The sequence below is a fragment of the Triticum urartu genome, chromosome 3A, assembly GCF_056163025.1.
Source record: "Triticum urartu cultivar PI428250 chromosome 3A, HENAU_Tu73, whole genome shotgun sequence".
Taxonomy (NCBI): Eukaryota; Viridiplantae; Streptophyta; class Magnoliopsida; order Poales; family Poaceae; genus Triticum; species Triticum urartu.
In genome coordinates, this window is record NC_141875.1 from 9,455,981 (window position 1) to 9,473,158 (window position 17,178).

Consider the following 17,178-nt stretch of genomic DNA (forward strand, 5'->3'; position numbering starts at 1 on the left):
TCAATCCCGTATTCAATTCCCTTTGTCAATCGGTACGTTACTTGCCCGAGATTCGATCGTCGGTATCCCAATACCTTGTTCAATCTCGTTACCGGCAAGTCACTTTACTCATTCCGTAACACATCATCCCATGACCAACTACTTAGTCACACTGAGCTCATTATGATGATGCATTACCGAGTGGGCCTAGAGATACCTCTCCGTCATACGGAGTGACAAATCCCAGTCTCGATTCATGCCAACCCAATAGACACTTTCGGAGATACCTGTAGTGTACCTTTATAGCCACCCAGTTACGTTGTGACGTTTGGCACACCCAAAGCACTCCTATGGTATCCGGGAGTTGCACAATCTCATGGTCTAAGGAAATGATACTTGACACTTAGAAAAGCTCTAGCAAACGAACTACACGATCTTGTGCTATGCTTAGGATTGGGTCTTGTCCATCACATCATTCTCCTAATGATGTGATCCCGTTATCAATGACATCCAATGTCCATGGTCAGGAAACCGTAACCATCTATTGATCAACGAGCTAGTCAACTAGAGGCTTACTAGGGACATATTGTGGTCTATATATTCACACATGTATTACGATTTCCGGATAACACGATTATAGCATGAACAATAGACAATTATCATGAACAAGGAAATATAATAATAACTATTTTATTATTGCCTCTAGGGCATATTTCCAATAGTCTCCCACTTGCACTAGAGTCAATAATCTAGTTACATTGTGATGAATCGAACACCCATAGAGTTCTGGTGTTGATCATGTTTTGCTCGAGGGAGAGGTTTAGTCAATGAATCTACGACATTCAGGTCCGTATGCACTTTACAAATATCTATGTCTCCATTTTGAACATTTTCACGAATGGAGTTGAAGCGACGCTTGATATGCCTGGTCTTCCTGTGAAACCTGGGCTCCTTGGCAAGGGCAATAGCTCCAGTGTTGTCACAGAAGAGAGTCATCGGGCACGACGCATTGGGAATAACTCCTAGGTCGGTAATGAACTCCTTCACCCAGATTGCTTCTTGTGCTGCCTCCGAGGCTGCCATGTACTCCGCTTCACATGTAGATCCCGCCACGACGCTTTGCTTGCAACTGCACCAGCTGACCGCCCCACCATTTAAAATATACACGTATCCGGTTTGTGACTTGGAGTCATCCAAATCTGTGTCGAAGCTAGCATCGACGTAACCCTTTACGACGAGCTCTTCGTCACCTCCATAAACGAGAAACATATCCTTAGTCCTTTTCAGGTACTTCAGGATATTCTTGACCGTTGTCTAGTGTTCCATGCCGGGATTACTTTGGTACCTTTCTACCAAACTTACGGCAAGGTTTACATCAGGTCTGGTACACAACATGGCATACATGATAGACCCTATGGCCAAGGCATAGGGGACGACACTCATCTTTCCTCTATATTCCACCGTGGTCGGGCATTGAGCTGTGCTCAATCTCATACCTTGCAACACAGGCAAGAACCCCTTCTTTGACTGATCCATATTGAACTTCTTCAATATATTGTCGAGGTACGTACTCTGTGAAAGACCAATGAGGCGTCTTGATCTATCTCTATAGATCTTGATGCCTAATATGTAAGCAACTTCTCCAAGATCCTTCATTGGAAAACACTTGTTCAAGTAGGCCTTTATGCTTTCCAAGAATTCTATATCATTTCCCATCAATAGTATGTCATCCACATACAATATGAGAAATGCTACAGAGCTCCCACTCACTTTCTTATAAACGCGGGCTTCTCCATCAGTCTGTGTAAACCCAAACGCTTTGATCATTTCATCAAAACGAATGTTCCAACTCCGAGATGCTTGCACCAGCCCATAGATTGAGCGTTGGAGCTTGCACACCTTGTCAGCATTCTTAGGATCGACAAAACCTTTCGGCTGCATCATATACAATTCTTCCTTAAGGAAACCATTAAGGAATGCCGTTTTGACGTCCATTTGCCATATCTCATAATCATAGAATGCGGCGATTGCTAACATGATTCGGACGGACTTCAGCTACGCTACAGGTGAGAAAGTCTCATCGTAGTCAACCCCTTGAACTTGTCGATAACCCTTAGAGACAAGCCGAGCTTTATAGATGGTCACATTACCATCCGCGTCTGTCTTCTTCTTAAAGATCCATTTATTTTCTATGGCTCGCCGATCATCGGGCAAGTCAGTTAAAGTCCATACTTCGTTTTCATACATGGATCCTATCTCGGATTTCATGGCTTCCAGCCATTTGTCGGAATCTGGACCCGACATCGCTTCTTCATAGTTCAAAGGTTCACCATTGTCTAACTACATGATTTCTAGGACAGGGTTGTCGTACCACTCTGGTGCGGAATGTGTCCTTGTGGACCTACGAAGTTCAGTAGCAACTTGATCTGAAGTTTCATGATCATCATCATTAACTTCCTCTCTAGTCGGTGCAGGCACCTCAGGAACATTTTCCTGAGCTGTGCCACTCTCCGGTTCAAGAGGCAACACTTCATCAAGTTCTACTGTCCTCCCACTTACTTCTTTCGAGAGAAACTCTTTCTCTAGAAAGGATCCATTGTTGGCAACAAAGATCTTGCCTTCAGATCTAAGGTAGAAGGTATACCCAATAGTTTCTTTAGGGTATCCTATGAAGACGCATTTTTCCGATTTGGGTTCGAGCTTTTCAGGTTGAAGTTTCTTCACATAAGCATCGCATCCCCAAACTTTTAGAAACGACATCTTTGGTTTCTTTCCAAACCATAATTCATACGGTGTCGTCTCAACGGATTTCGACGGAGCCCTATTTAAAGTGAATGCGGCAGTCTCTAAAGCATAGTCCCAAAATGACAACAGTAGATCGGTAAGAGACATCATAGATCACACCATATCTAATAGAGTGCGATTACGACGTTCGGACACACCATTACGATGAGGTGTTCCAGGCGGCGTGAGTTGTGAAACTATTCCACATTTCCTTAAGTGTGTGCCAAATTCGTGACTCAAATATTCTCCCCCACGATCTGATCGCAAGAACTTGCTTTTCCTGTCACGTTGATTCTCAACCTCACTCTGAAATTCCTTGAACTTTTCAAAGGTCTCAGACTTGTGTTTCATTAATTAGACATACCCATATCTACTCAAGTCATCAGTGAGGGTGAGAACATAACGATAGCCACCGCGAGCCTCAACAATCATTGGACCGCACACATCAGTATGTATGATTTCCAATAAGTTGGTTGCTTGCTCCATTGTTCCGGAGAACGGAGTCTTGGTCATTTTGCCCATGAGGCATGGTTCACACGTGTCAAATGATTCATAATCAAGAGACTCCAAAAGTCCATCTGCATGGAGTTTCTTCATGCGTTTGACACCAATGTGACCAACGCGGCAGTGCCACAAGTATGTGGGACTATCATTATCAACCTTACATCTTTTGGTACTCACACTATGAATATGTGTAACAGCACGTTCGAGATTAAATAAGAATAAACCATTGACCAGTGGGGCATGACCATAAAACATATCTCTCATATAAATAGAACAACCATTATTCTCGGATTTAAATGAGTAGCCATCTTGTATTAAACGAGATCCTGATACATTGTTCATGCTCAAAGCTGGCACTAAATAACAATTATTGAGGTTTAAAACTAATCCCGTAGGTAAATGTAGACGTAGCGTGCCGACGGCGATCACATCGACCTTGGAACCATTCCCGGCGCGCATCGTCACCTCGTCCTTCGCCAGTCTCCGCTTATTCCGCAGCTCCTGTTTTGAGTTACAAATATGAGCAACTGCACCGGTATCAAATACCCAGGAGCTACTACGAGTACTGGTAAGGTACACATCAATAATATGTATATCACATATACCTTTGGTGTTGCCGGCCTTCTTGTCCGCTAAGTACTTGGGGCAGTTCCGCTTCCAGTGACCACTTCCCTTGCAATAAAAACACTCAGTCTCGGGCTTGGGTCCATTCTTTGGCTTCTTCCCGGCAGCTTGCTTACCGGGCGCGGCAACCCCCTTGTCGTCCTTCTTGAAGTTCTTTTTACCCTTGCCTTTCTTGAACTTAGTGGTTTTATTCACCATCAACACTTGATGTTCCTTTTTGATTTCCACCTCCGCTGATTTCAGCATCGAATATACCTCAAGAATGGTCTTTTCCATCCCATGAATATTGAAGTTCATCACAAAGCTCTTGTAGCTAGGTGGGAGCGACTGAAGGATTCTGTCAACGACCACATCATCCGGGAGATTAACTCCCAGCTGAGACAAGCGGTTGTGCAACCCAGACATTTTGAGTATGTGCTCGCTGACGGAACTATTCTCCTCCATCTTACAACTGTAGAACTTGTCGGAGACTTCATATCTCTCGACCCGGGCATGAGCTTGGAAAACCATTTTCAGCTCTTGGAACATCTCATATGCTCCGTGTTGCTCAAAACGCTTCTGGAGCCCCGGTTCTAAGCTGTAAAGCATGCCGCACTGAACCAGGGAGTAATCATCAACACGGGACTGCCAAGCGTTCATAACGTCTTGGTTTGCTGGGGGTGGTGCTTCACCTAGCGGTGCTTCAAGGACATATGCTTTCTTGGCAGCTATGAGGATGATCCTCAAGTTCCGGACCAGTCCGTATAGTTGCTACCATCGTCTTTCAGCTTGGTTTTCTCTAGGAATGCGTTGAAGTTGAGGACAACATTAGTGTGGGCCATTTGATTTACAAGACATATTGCAAAGATTTTAGACTATGTTCATGATAATTAAGTTCATCTAATCAAATTATTAATGAACTCCGACTCAGATAGACATCCCTCTAGTCATCTAAGTGATACATGATCCGAGTCAACTAGGCCGTGTCCGATCATCACGTGAGACGGACTAGTCATCATCGGTGAACATTTTCATGTTGATCGTATCTTCTATACGACTCATGTTCGACCTTTCGGTCTTCCGTGTTCCGAGGCCATGTCTGTACATGCTAGGTTCGTCAAGTCAACCTAAATGTATTGCGTGTGTAAATCTGGCTTACACCCGTTGTATGCGAACGTTAGAACTTATCACACCCGATCATCACATGGTGCTTCGGAACAATGGACCTTAGCAACGGTGCACAGTTAGGGGGAACACTTTCTTGAAATTATTGCGAGGGATCATCTTATCTATGCTACCGTCGTTCTAAGCAAATAAGATGTAAAACATGATAAACATCACATGCAATCAAATAGTGACATGATATGGCCAATATCATTTTGCTCCTTTTGATCTCCATCTTCGGGGCGCCATGACCATCGTCGTCACCGGCATGACACCATGATCTCCATCATCGTGTCTTCATGAAGTTGTCTCATCAACTATTACTTCTACTACTATGGCTAACGGTTAGCGATAAAGTAAAGTAATTACATGACGTTTATGTTGACACGCGGGTCATAAATAAATTAAGACAACTCCTATGGCTCCTGGAGGTTGTCATACTCATCGACATGCAAGTCATGATTCCTATTACAAGAACATGATCAATCTCATACATCACATATATCATTCATCACATCCTTTTGGCCATATCACATCACACGGCATATGCTGCAAAAACAAGTTAGACGTCCTCTAATTGTTGTTGCAAGTTTTTTACGTGGCTGCTATAGGTTTCTAGCAAGAACATTTCTTACCTACGCCAAAACCACAACGTGATATGTCAATTTCTATTTACCCTTCATAAGGACCCTTTTCATCGAATCCGATCCGACTAAAGTGGGAGAGACAAACACCCGCTAGCCACCTTATGCAACTAGTGCATGTCAGTCAATGGAACCAGTCTCATGTAAGCGTACGTGTAAGGTCGGTCCGGGCCGATTCATCCCAGGATGCCGCCGAATCAAGATAAGACTAGTAACGGCAAGTAAATTGACAAAATCAACGCCCACAACAACTTGTGTTCTAATCGTGCATCAAAACTACGCATAGACCTAGCTCATGATGCCACTAATGGGGAACGTAGCAGAAATTTAAAAAAATTCTATGCATCACCAAGATCAATCTATGGAGTCATCTAGCAACGATGGGAAGAGGAGTGCATCTACATACCTTGTAGATCGCGAGCGGAAGCGTTCAAGAGAACGGGGTTGATGGAGTCGTACTCGTCGTGATCCAAATCACCGATGACCGAGCGCCGAACGGACGACACCTCCGCGTTCAACACACGTACGGTTGGGAGAGACGTCTCCTCCTTCTTGATCCAGCAATGGGAGAGGAGAGGTTGATGGAGATCCTGCAGCACGACGGCGTGGTGGTGGAAGCAGTGGGATCTCGGCAGGGCTTCGCCAAGCACCAACTAGAGGGAGAGGTGTCACGGAGGGAGAGGAAGGCGCCAGGGACTTGGGTGCGGCTGCCCTCCCTCCCCTCCACTATATATAGGGGCCAGGGGGCGCCGGCCCCTCTAGATCCCATCTAGATGGGGGGGCGGCGGCCAAGGGGGTGGCTTGGCCCCCAAGCCAAGTGGAGGCGCCCCCACCCCTAGGGTTTCTAACCCTAGGCGCAGGGGGAGGCCCAAGGGGGGCGCGCCAGCCCACCAGGGGCTGGTTCCCTTCCCACTTCAGCCCATGGGGCCCTCCGGGATAGGTGGCCCCACCCGGTGGACCCCCGGGACCCTTCCAGTGGTCCCGGTACAATACCGGTGACCCCCGAAACTTTCTCGGTGGCCGAAACTGGTCTTCCTATATATAAATCTTTACCTCCGGACCATTCCGGAACTCCTCGTGACGTCCGGGATCTCATCCGGTACTCCGAAAAACTTTTGGGTTACCGCATATTAATATCTCTACAACCCTAGCATCACCGAACCTTAAGTGTGTAGACCCTACGGGTTCGGGAACCATGCAGACATGACCGAGACAACTCTCCGGCCAATAACCAACAGCGGGATCTGGATACCCATGTTGGCTCCCACATATTCCACGATGATCTCATCGGATGAACCATGATGTCGAGGATTCAATCAATCCCGTATTCAATTCCCTTTGTCAATCGGTACGTTACTTGCCTGAGATTCGATCGTGGGTATCCCAATACCTTGTTCAATCTCGTTACCGGCAAGTCACTTTACTCATTCCGTAACACATCATCCCGTGACCAACTACTTAGTCACACTGAGCTCATTATGATGATGCATTACCGAGTGGGCCCAGAGATACCTCTCCTTCATACGGAGTGACAAATCACAGTCTCGATTCATGCCAACCTAACAGACACTTTCGGAGATACCTGTAGTGTACCTTTATAGCCACCCAGTTACGTTGTGACGTTTGGCACACCCAAAGCACTCCTACGATATCCGGGAGTTGCACAATCTCATGGTCTAAGGAAATGATACTTGACACTTAGAAAAGCTCTAGCAAACGAACTACACGATCTTGTGCTATGCTTAGGATTGGGTCTTCTCCATCACATCATTCTCCTAATGATGTGATCCCGTTATCAATGACATCCAATGTCCATGGTCAGGAAACTGTAACCATCTATTGATCAACGAGCTAGTCAACTAGAGGCTTACTAGGGACATGTTGTGGTCTATATATTCACACATGTATTACGATTTCCGGATAACACAATTATAGCATGAACAATAGACAATTATTATGAACAAGGAAATATAATAATAACCATTTTATTATTGCCTCTAGGGCATATTTCCAACAAGGTTTCCAGTTCCCGCGACCAATTAAGCAACGACTAGCAAATAATGCGAAATAACGTAAAACAGGAATGTGTATGCTAGTGATTCGTGCATCAGAAACCTTCCTTGTTTCCCCTACAGTGAAAGTGTCAATAAATCCCTCCACATCAGCACGATGTGGTTCTTCTGTCTTGCCCCCAAAAGGGACTAAACAAATCCGACAAAAATCATAAAGTGACATCTCCTTATGCTCATCATATAAATGAAATTCCACCGTAGGTGGTGAGTTCCTAGAATGAAAATTAAAGTTTTGCACAAAGGTATTTGTGAGCAAGAGATACTGATCGCGTTGGTCGTGGAGGAAAGCGGTAAGGCCTGCAGTCTGAGCTAACTCATGAAAATCTTCATAAATCCCGGTTGCTCTTAAGAAAGGCTCGGAAGGCCATTCACACGCCCGAACCTCCGCGGTGCGAGGCAGATTATACTTAGGCTTCGGTGCCTTTTCCTTCGAGCTTTGACTCGATGAGCCCCTCAAAAGTCTCCTCATCATTTTCTGAAAAATTCTGAAATTTTTAGTAACTTCAAAATAAAAGTAAACCAAACTCAATAATATTGATAGAAACTACTCCTACAAGTGCCTAGGGCCTATATCATGCATCAAAACTACTTTTGACCATATAAATTTGACATGCAAGCTCAAGAACAGGGTCACCTAAGCAGCAAAAATTTGCAATGAACAAAGCACTACAACAAAAACTAATTGGACCAATGGAGGAGTCACATACCAAGGAACAATCTCCCCAAGCAGTTTTGTGAGAGGTGCTTTGAGCAAGTAATCGAAAATGGCAGCAAAATGAGCTTGGACTCGAGTTTGAGCTGGTTTTTCGTGTTTGGGGGATGAAGATGAAGTGTGTGGGTGCTGGAATAAGTGGAGGAGGGCCACCATGGGCCCACGAGGTAGGGGGCGAGTCCTAGAGGGGTGGGCGCGCCCTCCACCCTCGTGGCAAGGTGGTTAGCCCCCCTGGTGTGTTCTTTGTTCCATAAATCCTTAAGTATTCTAGAAAAATTCATATTTAATTTTCAGGGCATTTGGAGAACTTTTGTTTTTGAGGTATTTTTATATTGCACGGATAATCGGATAACAGACACACAAATATTTATTTTTATTTTATTTAATATAAATAACAGAAAGTAAAAGTTGGGTACAGAAGGTTGTGCCTTCTAGTTTCATCCATCTCATGATCATCAAAAGAAATCCACTAACAAGGTTGATCAAGTCTTGTTAACGAACTCATTCCGAATAACATGGAACCGGAGAAATTTCGAATAACATTATGTTACCTCAACGGGGATATGCACATCCCCAATAATAAGAATATCATATTTCTTCTTGATAGTAGGAAGAGGAAATTCAAAACCTCCAAATATAATCGATGGAATTTTTCCAATAAAGTTGATACTATGAACTTAAGGTTGTTTCCTCGGAAACTGTATCGTATGCTCATTACCATTAACATGAAAAGTGACATGGCCTTTAGTGCAATCAATAACAGCCCCTGCAGTATTCAAAAAGAGTCTTCCAAGAATAATAGACATACTATCGTCCTCGGGAATATCAAGAATAACAAAGTCCGTTAAAATAGTAATGTTTGCAACTACAACCGGCACATCCTCACAAATACCGACAGGTATAGCAGTTGATTTATCAGCCATTTGCAAAGATATTTCAGTAGGTGTCAACTTATTCAAATCAAGTCTACGATATAAAGAGAGAGGCATAACACTAACACCGGCTCCAAGATCACATAAATCGGTTTTAACATAATTTCTTTTAATGGAGCATGGTATAGTTGGTACACCGGGATCTCCAAGTTCCTTTGGTATTCCACCCTTAAAAGTATAATTAGCAAGCATGGTGGAAATTTCAGCTTCCTGTATCTTTCTTTTATTTGTAATAATATCTTTCATATACTTAGCATAAGGATTTGTTTTGAGCATATTATTTAATCGCATACGCAAAAAGATAGGTCTAATCATTTCAGCAAAGCGCTCAAAATCCTCATCATCCTTTTTCTTGGATGGTTTGGGAGGAAAGGGCATGGGTTTCTGAACCCAAGGCTCTCTTTCTTTACCATGTTTCCTAGCAACAAAGTCTTTCTTATCATAACGTTGATTCTTTGATTGTGGGTTATCAAGATCAACAGCAGATTCAATTTCTATGTCATTATCATTACTAGGTTGAGCATCATCATGAACATTATCATTAACATTATCACTAGTTTCAGGTTCATTACCAGGTTGAGTTTCAGCATCCGAAATAGAGATATCATTTGGATTCTCAGGTGTTTCAACAATAGGATCACTAGAAGCATGCAAAGTCCTATCATTTTTCTTTTTCTTCTTTTTAGAAGAACTAGGTGCATCTATACTATTTCTCTGAGAATCTTTCTCGATTCTCTTAGGATGGCCTTCGGGATACAAAGGTTCCTGAGTCATTCTACTAGTTTTAGTAGCCACTCTAACAGCATAATCATTATCTTTACTATTCAATTCATTGAGCAAATCATTTTGAGCTTTAAGTACTTGTTCTACTTGAGTGGTAAGCATAGAAGCATGTTTACTAATAAGTTTAAGTTCACCTTTGACATTATCCATATAATCACCCAAGTGTCCAAGCATATTTGAATTTTATTTCAATTGTCTACCAAAATAAGCATTAAAATCTTCTTGCTTAGCCATAAATTTGTCAAACTCATCTAAGCATGGGCTAGCAATTTTAGTAAATGGGATTATAGCTTTATCATATCTATAGAGAGAATTTACTTTTACTACATGTGTCGGGTTATCAAGACCATGAGTTTCTTCGATAGGTAAAGGATTAAGGTTATATGTTTCTTCAACAGGCGGTAAATTAAGACCATGTATTTCTTCAATAGGAGGTAAATTCTTAACATCTTCAGCTTTAATACCCTTTTCTTTCATAGATTTCTTTGCCTCTTGCATATTTTCAGGACTGAGAAATAGAATACCCCTCTTCTTCGGAGTTGGTTTAGGAATAGGCTCAGGAATTGGCTCTGGAGGTGTCCAATTATTTTCATTCGTCAACATATTATTCAATAGAATTTCAGCTTCATCTGGTGTTCTTTCCCTGAAAACAGAACCAGCACAACTATCCAGGTAATCTCTGGAGGCATCGGTTAGTCCATTATAAAAGATATCAAGTATTTCATTATTCTTAAGAGGATGATCAGGCGAAGCATTAAGTAATTGGAGAAGCCTCCCCCAAGCTTGTGGGAGACTCTCTTCTTCAATTTGCACAAAATTATATATATCCCTTAAAGCAGCTTGTTTCTTATGAGCAGGGAAATATTTGGCAGAGAAGTAATAAATCATATCCTGGGGACTACGCACACAACCAGGATCAAGAGAATTAAACCATATCTTAGCATCACCCTTTAATGAGAACGGAAATATTTTAAGGATATAAAAGTAGTGAGTTCTCTCATCTTTAGTGAACAGGGTAGCTATATCATTCAGTTTAGTAAGGTGTGCCACAACAGTTTCAGATTCATAACCATGAAAAGGATCAGATTCAACCAAAGTAATTATATCAGGATCAACATAGAATTCATAATCCTTATCAGTAACAAAGATAGGTGAAGTAGCCAAAGCAGGGCCAGGTTTCATTCTATCATTTAGGGATTGCTTACTCCATTTAGCTAATAATTTTTTAAGTTCAGTTCTATTTCTGCAAGCTAAAATGGCTAAAGAAGCATCTTGATCAAATACATAACCCTTAGGAATAGCAAGTGGTTCTTCATCATCACTTTCATCAGTATCATCAGATTCAATATTTTCAATTTCTCTAGCCCTAGCAAGTTGTTCATCAAGAAAATCACTAAGTGGCATAGTAGTATCAGGCATAGAGGTAGTTTCATCATAAATATCATGCATAGCAGAAGTGGCATCATCAATAACATGCGACATATCAGAACGAATAGCAGAAGAAGGTGTAGGTGTCGCAAGCTTACTCAAAACAGAAGGTGAATCAAGTGCAGAGCTAGATGGCAGTTCCTTACCTCCCCTCGTAGTTGAGGGATAGATCTTGGTTTTTGGATCTCTCAGGTTCTTCATAATGATAAGCAGATATATATCCCAAGTGACTCAAAGAATAGATCTATGATCCCCGGCAACGGCGCCAAAAAATAGTCTTGATAACCCACAAGTATAGGGGATCTCAACAGTTTTTGAGGGTAGAGTATTCAACCCAAATTTATTGATTCGACACAAGGGGAGCCAAAGAATATTCTCAAGTATTAGCAGCTGAGTTGTCAATTCAACCACACCTGGAAACTTAATATCTGCAGCAAAGTGTTTAGTAGCAAAGTAATATGATAGTAGTGACAACGGTAACAAAAGGTAACGGTAGTAAAAGCAATGTTTTTGGTATTTTGTAGTGATGATAGCAATAGCAATGGAAAAGTAAATAAGCGAAGCACAATATATGGAAAGCTCGTAGGCAATGGATCGGTGATGGAGAATTATGCCGGATGCGGTTCATCATGTAACAGTCATAACCTAGGGCGACACAGAACTAGCTCCAGTTCATTGATATAATGTAGGCATGCATGTATTCCGAATATAGTCATACGTGCTTATGGAAAAGAACTTGCATGACATCTTTTGTCCTACCCTCCCGTGGCAGCGGGGCCCTTACGGAAACTAAGGGATATTAAGGCCTCCTTTTAATAGAGAACCAGAACAAAGCATTAACACATAGTGAATACATGAACTCCTCAAACTACGGTCATCACCGGTAAGTATCCCGATTATTGTCACTTCGGGGTTAACGGATCATAACACATAATAGGTGACTATAGACTTGCAAGATAGGATCAAGAACGCTCATATATTGATGAAAACATAATAGGTTCAGATCTGAAATCATGGCACTCGGGCCCTAGTGACAAGCATTAAGCATAGCAAAGTCATAGCAACATCAATCTCAGAACATAGTGGACACTAGGGATCAAACCCTAACAAAACTAACTCGGCTACATGATAAATCTCATCTTACCCATCACCGTCCAGCAAGCCTATGATGGAATTACTCACGCACGGCGGTGAGAATCATGAAATTGGTGATGGAGGATGGTTGATGATGACGATGGCGACGGCTTCCCCTCTCCGGAGCCCCGAACGGACTCCAGATCAGCCCTCCCGAGAGGTTTTAGGGCTTGGCGGCGGCTCCGTATCGTAAAACGCGATGATTTCTTCTCCTTGATTTTTTCTCATCGAAACTCAATATATGGAGGTGGAGTTGGAGTCGGAGATGCAACAGGGGGCCCACGAGGTAGGGGGCGCGCCCCCACCCTCGTGCCAAGACAGTGGGCCCCCTGGCCTTCATCTTTGGCAGGTATTTTTCTTATTTTCTGAAAAGTGTCTCCGTGAAGTTTCAGGTCATTCCGAGAATGTTTGATCCTGCAGATAAATAGCACCATGGTAATTCTGCTGAAAACAGCGTCAGTCCGGGTTAGTTCCATTCAAATCATGCAAGTTAGAGTCCAAAACAAGGGCAAAAGTGTTTGGAAAAGTAGATACGTTGGAGACGTATCACTCTTACCTATTTACCACTATCGTTTTGGGGTTATGCATTCGAGACAGCTGCATACACATTAAATAGGGCACCATCTAAATCCGTTGATACGACACCGTAAGAACTGTGGTTTGGCAAGAAACCTAAGCCGCCGTTTCTTAAAGTTTGGGGCTGCGATGCTTATGTGAAAAAGCTTCAACCTGATAAGCTCGAATCCAAAATGGGAGAAATGTGTCTTCATAGGATACCCAAAGCAGACTGTTGGGTACACCTTTTATCACAGATCCGAAGGCAAGATATTTGTTGCTAAGAATGGATCATTTCTAGAGAAGGAGTTTCTCTCGAAAGAAGTGAGTGGGAGGAAAGTAGAACTTGATGAGGTAATTGTACCTCATCACCAATTGGAAAGTAGTTCATCACATAAATCAGTTCTAGTGATGCCTACACCAATTAGTGAGGAAGTTAATGATGATGATCATGAAACTTCGAATCAAGTTACTACCGAACCTCGTAGGTCAACGAGAGTACGTTCCACACCAGAGTGGTACGGTAATCCTATTCTGGAAGTCATGTTACTAGACCATGACGAACCTATGAACTATGAGGAAGCGATGATGAGCCCAGATTCCACGAAATGGTTGGAGGCCATGAAATTTGAGAGAGGATCCATGTATGAGAACAAAGTATGGACTTTGGTTGACTTGCCCGATGATCGGGAAGCCATTCAGAATAAATGGATCTTCAAGAGGAAGACGAACGCTGATAGTAGTGTCACTATCTACAAAGCTTGAATTTTTGCAAAAGGTTTTCGACAAGTTCAAGGTGCTGACTACGATGAGATTTTATCACTCGTATCGATGCTTAAAGTCCGTCCGAATCATGTTAGTAATTGTCAGGGGTCCATCGAGTTGAGCGTCGAAGACCGGCGATCGCGTGGCGAGCATAATCTTGTGAGCAGAGAAAACCTCGCCTTTAACCTCAAAAGTCACATCTGCTCCTCTCTTGCCATCCAGCAATTTTCTGAGATGATTCGGCAGGTCCGAGGGCGGCACCTCCTGCACCTCAAGTTTTGTTATAGCATTGATAACGAGGACTTCACACTCAATCTCCAGGCAGTCGTCCCGCAGGTACGGTTTTATCTCCTGCTGTTTCATAAACCTGGGAGCTCCATAGTTAGCAGGAGCTTCATCCGGGTCGACTGTGTTGTACTTGTTAGTAAACAGATGTGTCACTGGCGACGGCGGTGGCGCTCTACCCGAGTCGATGAGCCTGAACTCGTAGTCCGCCCTGACCTTGGCGTCCCTGGTGAGAAGCTCGAGGTAGACCGAGACATAGCCGCTGCACTCCGGGAATATGGCTCCATTGGGGTAGTAGCGAACACGCCAGTCGTAGCCGCCGATGGCGAAGGTGGCGGACTGTATGTACTCGCCGACGCCCAAACCCTTGCGTATATGGTAGTCGGCGATCCTGAACACGTGCTTGCCCGTCGCCGTCTCGGAGGTGCACGTCGACACAGCCATTGGCACCGATGATTCCATCGCTGCAGTTTGTGCGGTGGCGGCGGCGGAGAAAATCCAACTTATTCAAATGTCTGTCTAGGACACATCTAGATATGACATAGTTATGTCATATCTAAGCTGATTTTCACTCTGTTTGTGGTCTATTTTTTTATCCTAGTTTTTTTTTGTTTCTTGTTGATGCATTATATACTTGTGGAAGGTTAGATGTGACATCCTTAAAAAACATATAGATGTGAATTAGACAAACTGTATTCAAATTGTGTTTGGATCAGGAAGGTGTAGTGCTTTGTAGGCCAATACGTGAGCCTAGTATTTATTTGGTGGTTTCCTGGTTGAGAGTCCGATTAGGGTTCAGTGCGATCAAGGTTGTCGGGTCATTAGTCTAGGAACGTATCGTGCATGGCTTGTATATACTGTATATGCCATAGTTGTGTACGACTTGGATAGTTAGGGCTAGTTAGGGCATCTCACGCCGATCCCCAAAATAATAAAGAAGTAAATAGAGGAGTAAATCTTAATGAAGTATATTTATAGGGTCTGTCCAGGGCCTAGTTATTGCACATATAAATGAGTCAATCAAGCAAGAAAGAAAAGAAAAAAGACAAAAAAATGCTTGAAGAAATCTTAGCGTAAAATCAATAACATATGACTGTAAAGATGGGTTAAGCGTATGCCTTAGCAAGGACGTGTTGCGTGTTATTTATAGGCACAGGAGATTACAGGGTTTAGGTAGTTAGGTTGTTGTAGGATTGATCTCCAAGTCATAATCTATACAAGGGATAGAGATCAACCTAAACATATCCTAACTACCTGAATACAACACGCACATGCCCACACATGTATATGGTTTATATGTACACCGTATACATCCTATAATACATACTTTAACACGCCCCCTCAATCACAACTTTATCAAGTTGAGATTGTTCTTGAATTCTTCCAATTCGCGCCATGACAAGGCTTTAGTAAAGCCATCTGCAACTTGATCATTAGTAGGAATAAAACGAATGTCCAATAGCTTCTTGCCTACTCTTTCACGAACAAAATGATAGTCTACTTCAATGTGCTTTGTTCTTGCATAAAACACTGGATTTGCTGACAGATAAGTAGCACCAATATTGTCACACCATAATCGTGCAACAGAAGAATGATTTATACCTAGTTCAGCAAGCAGGGTTTGAACCCATATCAACTCAGCCGTGGCATTTGCTAGAGCTTTTTATCCAGCCTCAGTGCTGGATCTAGACACAGTGGCTTGTTTTCGTGCACTCCAAGATATGAGGTTTGGTCCAAAGAAAACAGGAAAGCCATCAGTTGACCTTCTATCAACAGGACAACCTGCCCAATCTGCATCTGAAAAGGCACTTACCACATTTGAGTTTGACCTTGTGAATTTTAATCCTGTACTCATAGTACCTCTAAGATATCTCAAAATTCTCTTCACTACAGTCCAATGCTGAAGAGTAGGGGCATGCAAGAATTGACACACCTTATTGACAGGGAACCATATGTCAGGCCTTGTAAGTGTCAAGTACTGTAAAGCACCTACCACACTTCTGTAGTTTGTGGCTGCTTCGGCTCCCAAGGGCTCCCCTTCTTCCTAGGAAAGTTTTTCAGTAGTTGAAAGTGGCATGTTTGAAACTTTACAACTCATCATATCTGACCTTTTTAATATATCTGACACATATTTTTCTTGACTTAAGACTATCCCATCAGTTACCTTTTTCACTTCTATTCCCAAGAAGTAGTGCAAATCGCCAAGGTCTTTAAGTGCAAAGTCTCTCTTGAGATCTTCCAACAGTGCGCTGACCGCATCTTGTGATGAGCTGGCCACAATAATATCATCAACATATACCAACATAAAGATGATTATTTTTGCCTTCTTATAGAAGAAAAGTGATGTATCAGCCTTTGAAGGTCGAAAGCCAAGCCTGTCGGCATTCGGGGAACGGGGTTCCCCAGACTTGCCTGCCTGCGGCCTGCGGCGTGGCTCAAAAGGGGGCCCAGCGTGGCCCATCTTCATCAACACAGACCCAAGACCCTCGTGAGGGGCCAAGCCTCGCGGGGCGGACGACACGGAGCTTCCTCAGGCACGGCCTCATCAGGCTGGCTCGCGAGGAGGCGGAGAGATCAAGGCGGGGTACCTCACAAGGTGCCCGTGACGCAAGCCATGACGACCAAAGGCGCCAGGCGGGCGCCAGACGCACAGTGTCCTTCTTTCCTCTTTGGTGCAAAGGGAGCAAGCGCAGGCGAGAGCATCAAGCAAAGGCACCCGTTTCGGTGCAACGAGACCAAGACCAGTCCAACGGCAGGGAGGAAGTCATTGTGGAGCCCAAGCCAGCGTCACCACCAGAGCCTTTGGCAGGCGAGGACCAACTTTAGTCAGGATA

At 43.3% G+C, this 17,178-nt stretch overlaps 1 protein-coding gene across 1 annotated transcript; it reads right to left on the bottom strand.

The window, feature by feature from the left end:
- Window positions 1–14,113: 14,113 nt before the first annotated feature.
- Window positions 14,114–14,788, bottom strand: LOC125549622 (BTB/POZ and MATH domain-containing protein 1-like). The gene has a single exon (XM_087514519.1). It carries the CDS (start codon window positions 14,786–14,788, stop codon window positions 14,114–14,116), a length of 675 nt encoding a protein of 224 aa, XP_087370645.1.
- Between the last annotated feature and the right edge of the window lie 2,390 nt (window positions 14,789–17,178).

Excerpts from the sequence above, each read along its gene's own strand:
- LOC125549622 (XM_087514519.1), bottom strand. The coding sequence starts at position 14,788 with ATGGCTGTGTCGACGTGCACCTCCGAGACGGCGACGGGCAAGCACGTG.